The sequence below is a fragment of the Acanthisitta chloris genome, unplaced genomic scaffold (assembly GCF_000695815.1).
Source record: "Acanthisitta chloris isolate BGI_N310 unplaced genomic scaffold, ASM69581v1 scaffold14978, whole genome shotgun sequence".
Taxonomy (NCBI): domain Eukaryota; kingdom Metazoa; phylum Chordata; class Aves; order Passeriformes; family Acanthisittidae; genus Acanthisitta; species Acanthisitta chloris.
This window is the reverse complement of record NW_008687728.1, coordinates 47,717-53,025: the sequence shown is the minus strand read 5'-3', so window position 1 is coordinate 53,025 and position 5,309 is coordinate 47,717. Positions and strand designations below refer to the sequence as shown.

Genomic DNA, 5,309 nt, shown 5'->3' with positions numbered 1-5,309 from the left:
AGGAATGCAGGAACAAAGAAAAGGTTATGGCAATAGTTTTGAACTTTTTTCCCCCCTAGCTAGTCTGCTAACAAAAAACTTTAAATTCAGCACACAAGGATCTTACAGAGCTCTTAAGATTTTAGCTGGGAAAGACTGTACCAGAATCAATAACTGGTTGAAATTCAGCTGACACCTTTCACTTCTGTGGGGCAGTATTAGATTTAAATCATTGACTTCAAGGCACCCAAGACCCTCTCACACAGTCTTTGTTACCAGAAAGGACTGAAACCAGGAAAAATTAACTTTGACAAACTCAGTTTTAAGTTAAAAGCTGACTAGTCTATCTTTTATAGGGGGAGAGGGGGAGATGTGTCTTTGAAGTTTTCAAATTTGTGAATTTGAAGTTATAATGAAGTGAAGTCATATCTATATCTATATAACAGTCACTACAGAATGTTCAAGAACAACTTCTCATGGAAGATGTTCTTTCCTCAGCCCACACCAAAACCAAGGATTTTCATGCTGGGATCTCATTTTACTAGAGTAAGAGCATTGAGCCTATTGCTTATGAAACTTTTCATGAATCGAAGTTCTATTTTGGACAGACTCCCTGACAGCACTGAATGAAGGGAACTAACACCAAACAGCTGTGCCAATTAACAGCATTAGCCTCCCCAGTCGTCTTCATCAATACTCAGCAGGATGATTTATTTGAAGGTGCAGTACATACTTATTAAAATTGTGGCAAGATTCAACAAGTTAAAATTCATGGAAGGGCTAAAAACATCACCCAAGAAGAATGCAGTTCCGGGTTTTTATTTTTCCCCTCATGATAATATTTATATCATATAATGAATTTTGAATCAAAACAGCAAAACACTGTTGCAACTTGTAACTGGCTTCCCAAGTGCAGCTGAAGTGGTGTCATTCCTACAGAATGAGACTCTGCCCCTGATCTCCATCTTGGATGAAAGGAGTGAGCACTGATGATGCAAAACTAAGTATGCACTGTCTGCTAAGACTATTTTCCAGCAGTGTCTGCTTGCTACAATTCCTTGAGCTTCTGAAACTGCGTGAAGGGGTTCTAACATGTTGAATGTGTCTGATAAAACACTGATGTGGGATTTGTGCACAGTTCTAATTTGTACTACATTTAAATTGCTCAGAATGCTTTCTCTGAAAGGGAATAGAATTTTGTGTTTGCCACAATGGATTGCATTTTGTTGAGGATGTTGTTAATGGTGGGTAATGAAAAACGAGTAAACCCGAAGGAACTTTTTATTTAAGAGGAACAATCCTACTCCTGCATTAAAAAAAAAAAGGAAGAAATTGCTCAATAGACTCAGAATTTTCTTGCTTTTACAAGCAGGAAGGCTACAGATCCGAAAAAAGCACGTAATTAGGGGTTGGTTGGGGTTTTCTAATACAAAAATTCCGAAGAATCTCTTGCTAAATGCAGTATTAAATGCTGTTACAATGCCTAAGCTGTAGATTACGTGGGTAAAACTTTGCAGAACTGACATAAGTATGGAATTGTGGGATGTGCTGATTGAAATTTAAGGAGACAAAGCAAGCTCCCTTTAGGCATACAGTAATGATGAAAACCCTCTGAACTGAGAATACACTTTCTCTTTCTCCAGAAGAACTCGTTTATGCTCAGAGTTTTTGTAGTAAAAGACTAGTATGGTTGTCCTCAGCAAACAGTTCTTATTTAAGATACTGCAGGATGCTTTGGTTGCTAGCAGAAATTTCTTGCCATTGCTGAAACTCTTCAATCACTTTTGGGGGGATGATAAAAAGAGGCTTTGGAAAGGCTTTGCTTGGACATTTTGCTGCTAACATGAGGTCTTTTTCAAGACTTTAACTATATTCGCTTGTGCAGTATCTCAAAGCATTAACATAAAAAGAATATACAAAAACATTACCAGGAAACCTAAAAAAAAAAATTTGTCATAAAAATTAGGCACTCAGAGAACATTCTGGGGTGCTAGTACATTCAGCCCATGTAAAGGAAGCAGAACCTGCCAATGTCTGAAGGTTCATGTCAATATGACACTAAAAGTCTCAAGCTCCATCCTTCAGGTTAATGGAAAAATTGATTCTCTGCAATCAGAAGCAAGGATGAGAGAATGGTACCTTCTTCTGGAATAGTTCTAAGATTTGTTGCATGTTCACTGGTAAAAAACATTTCCTGGCTTGTTTCCAGAGGATTTGTTTCTTTCTGAGTTCTCCATCCATTGTGAACAACATCTTCCCAAGAAGTTCTATTTTCTGTCTTTTCTGGTTTCATTATATTTATTCTCCTCTTTTTCCTTCTTCCTTTCATTCATATGAGGAAAGAACTAAAATCAGAAGTGTCTTTCATTAAGAGTCTTATGATATCTGCAATCAAGCAGATGATTCAGGAAGCTCTTGCATCATGGTTTCAATTGAAAAATGAAAAGAAGAATTGCTGACTTTGTTTCAATGCCTGTACTTTGGCTGACCCTTTCTCATTTTCCACGAGGGTCAAGATGTCCCACTACAATAGTTATAAATTGTCAGTCTGGTAATATCAAAGAACTAGGATAGGGCTTTGCTCTGCACTTCAGAAAAGTATCCCAAAACTTTTTTACTTTTGTTGATGCTGTTGTGTCCTTTCCTTGGAAGTGCTGAAGATAGGAAACCTGAGGGATATTTTAAAAAATACCTGGCCTTTTACTCCTTTCTGAGTTTGTATTCATCTCAAGACTCGGTAGAAGATAACATAAAGAAAAAGTGCTGATCCTAAAGTGAAAGAAAGGTTAGAGTGATCCTGCAAAGTCATACATAGCTATGTATGAAGCTAAAGCTCCTTCGTAGTCCTCTTTGAATTCCAGCTGATGTGATGTAATCCCACCAAAATTCAGAAAGAGCTAAAATTTGCTGATTTTCTGTACTACAGTTCAGAATGTGACATGTTTCATTTATACTTCAACTATGCAGAGCAGACACAAAAATCCCTCCACCAATATCCCACTTCTCCTCCGTCCCCTCAGAACAGAACACCCAACTCCACGCTGTGGTTTTGCATCTAAGAACACCAATAACAAGTATTGTATAATAAACCTTTGCTGTGCCTGAAAATACTAAAACATTTGTGCACCTGAGGTTATTCAGTGCGTGCAAAGAGATTAGCAGAGTCACATACCATTCCACACATATTTCTGTTCCACGTTTAGGGCTAAGTGAGACTTTTTAACGAGTCCCTGGACTATCAGTGACTGAGTTTATGTAGACATAGATAAGTTTCTAGTACTAACCAGCAAAAAAGATGTCCTTTTCCACAATCTACTGCAGGAGCTTTTAGCATGGGGAAGCTAAGTGTATCTGATCCTGTTGAATTTGATCCTTGTCTTGTAAGCCTTACTGCCCTTTCACAGCCTGGTATAGGACACCATTTAATAGCAGGATTATTTTCAACAAAGGCCTGTGGGGGGAAAAAATGGAAAATATATGACCACGTAAGATCAGATTTCATCACAGATATAAACCAATATGTATTCATAATCTGCCTTTGACAGAACAAAGCCAAAAAGCATAAGGACAATCTTGTGGCTACAACGATAGGCTTTTAAAATAGTTATAAAAAGGGAATAATGTAAACTTCTTTTTTTTTAATAACAACAGAACTCCAGGCTTACACTAAGAAGGAATGACTTACATTCCAAACAAAATGTTCAATCTGTGCAAGTCAATTCCTTTGTGATGTGGCTTACAGTAAACTTCGACTATATATGCACACAGCAATCACATCAAGCCGTGGATGGAACAAAATGTCAGTAATTCACTTGTAATAATAAATTTTTTAAATGGGAACAGGTACTATTTCTGAATGCAAACTGTCTCTTGGGAATAAAAATAATCCCCAAACTCTTAAAAATTTCAGATTGTAAACACAAACAACTCTGGCTGATGAAAACCTTCATATCACCTGTTACGAGCACAAGTCTGATCAAATGATTTTATGAATACTGCATTAGGTAGCATATTCAGGAAGTATGGCATTTGTGCCTAAGGAATAAATATAATGTTCTTTCTTTTTTTTCTCAGTGGTGTATCAAACTTTGATATTATAGCATACAAGACAGACAATAATTCAGTGTACATATATTGCAGCATTTCACACAGAAGCTCTAAGTTATTTTTTACAAAATGAAACACAGTTCAAGGATACAAGAACAGTTTGATCATTTACCTTAATGTCAAATTGAAGGTATCTTTTGTCCATCTCCTTGGAAACCACACTTTCTATGATGTCTACAGGCACAAGCTGGAAACAATCATATGCTGGGCAAAAAATGTTGTGAGCTTCACCCTCCTGAATTTTCAGATTCAAGAATCTGCCAGAATTTTGTCAGTCAGCATTTGTAAATAAAAAGTAAAAGTTAAAAGACTGCTGAGTATACTACGTTCACAGATATTCACAATAATCAGTTTTTAAACAAAGACTAAGAAGCATCCCTTTCTGCTCACAAGGGCTACAAATTTGATGAACTGCATAATTAAAAACCCACCACTGTCATGGTTCAAATGTGAGTGTCATCAGCAATATTTAGAGCTGTGTGTTTGTGGTTGCCATCCTTGCCATTTATCTGAGACAGTGCTGCAATGTTTAATTAAACTGAGTGCTACTTCTACCTTAAATCAGAAATGGAACGTACAAGTGTAATTAATATAAGACATAATTAATATGATATGCATATAATTTTTACAACTGTGTTAATAAAGCCAGGTCTGTTCTTGGACACATATGTCTAAGTGGTGACCTTTGTAGTCCCTCAGCACCAGAATGCAAGACACAACAAAGCCAGAAATCTGCTGAAAGCTGGACTCAAATTAACAGTGTGCAGGCCTGCTGAGTTTAAAAGCTGTAACATACTTACTCATCTGACAACAAGGATGATACTCATCTAACTTTAATCATCCAAAGGACAGGCAGCTATTCTAAAGTAGCCACCTGAGATCCTTCAATAGTTAAGGTAGAGAGACTTGCCAATTCATCCCATCTTGGAATCATATCTTTGAATAGGATAACTCAGTCCTGGATAGGCTCTGAGTAACTTAGAAGTGACTGGCTCAGAAGGATGAATGCCACCCTTGATGTGCCACCACAAACACTTCGCACTGAGCTGTGGGTCTGAGTCTGTGGCTCTGTGCTGTGCTCTGTGTACTGCACAAACCACAGGACACATAGTCCAGAAACCAAATTAGAAGCACCATGTCAAGCCAGTGATCTCTTGGTTTCTACATTGCTGCATAATGATTTGCAAGACAAGAGAGACATGACTACTAATTTTCTTGCTGCT

At 37.4% G+C, this 5,309-nt stretch overlaps 1 protein-coding gene across 2 annotated transcripts in view; it reads right to left on the bottom strand.

Moving 5' to 3' along the window:
* The window catches only part of ANKIB1 (ankyrin repeat and IBR domain containing 1), a 56,127-nt gene that overhangs the window by 14,894 nt on the left and 35,924 nt on the right, over positions 1 to 5,309 (bottom strand). For both annotated transcript variants that reach the window (XM_009080732.1, XM_009080733.1), the window contains exons 7-8: positions 4,199 to 4,343; positions 3,264 to 3,430 (exon numbers count right to left, since the gene is read on the bottom strand). In XM_009080732.1, coding sequence (XP_009078980.1) covers positions 3,264 to 3,430; positions 4,199 to 4,343 — 312 coding nt within the window. The remainder of the gene's footprint in view (positions 1 to 3,263; positions 3,431 to 4,198; positions 4,344 to 5,309) is intronic.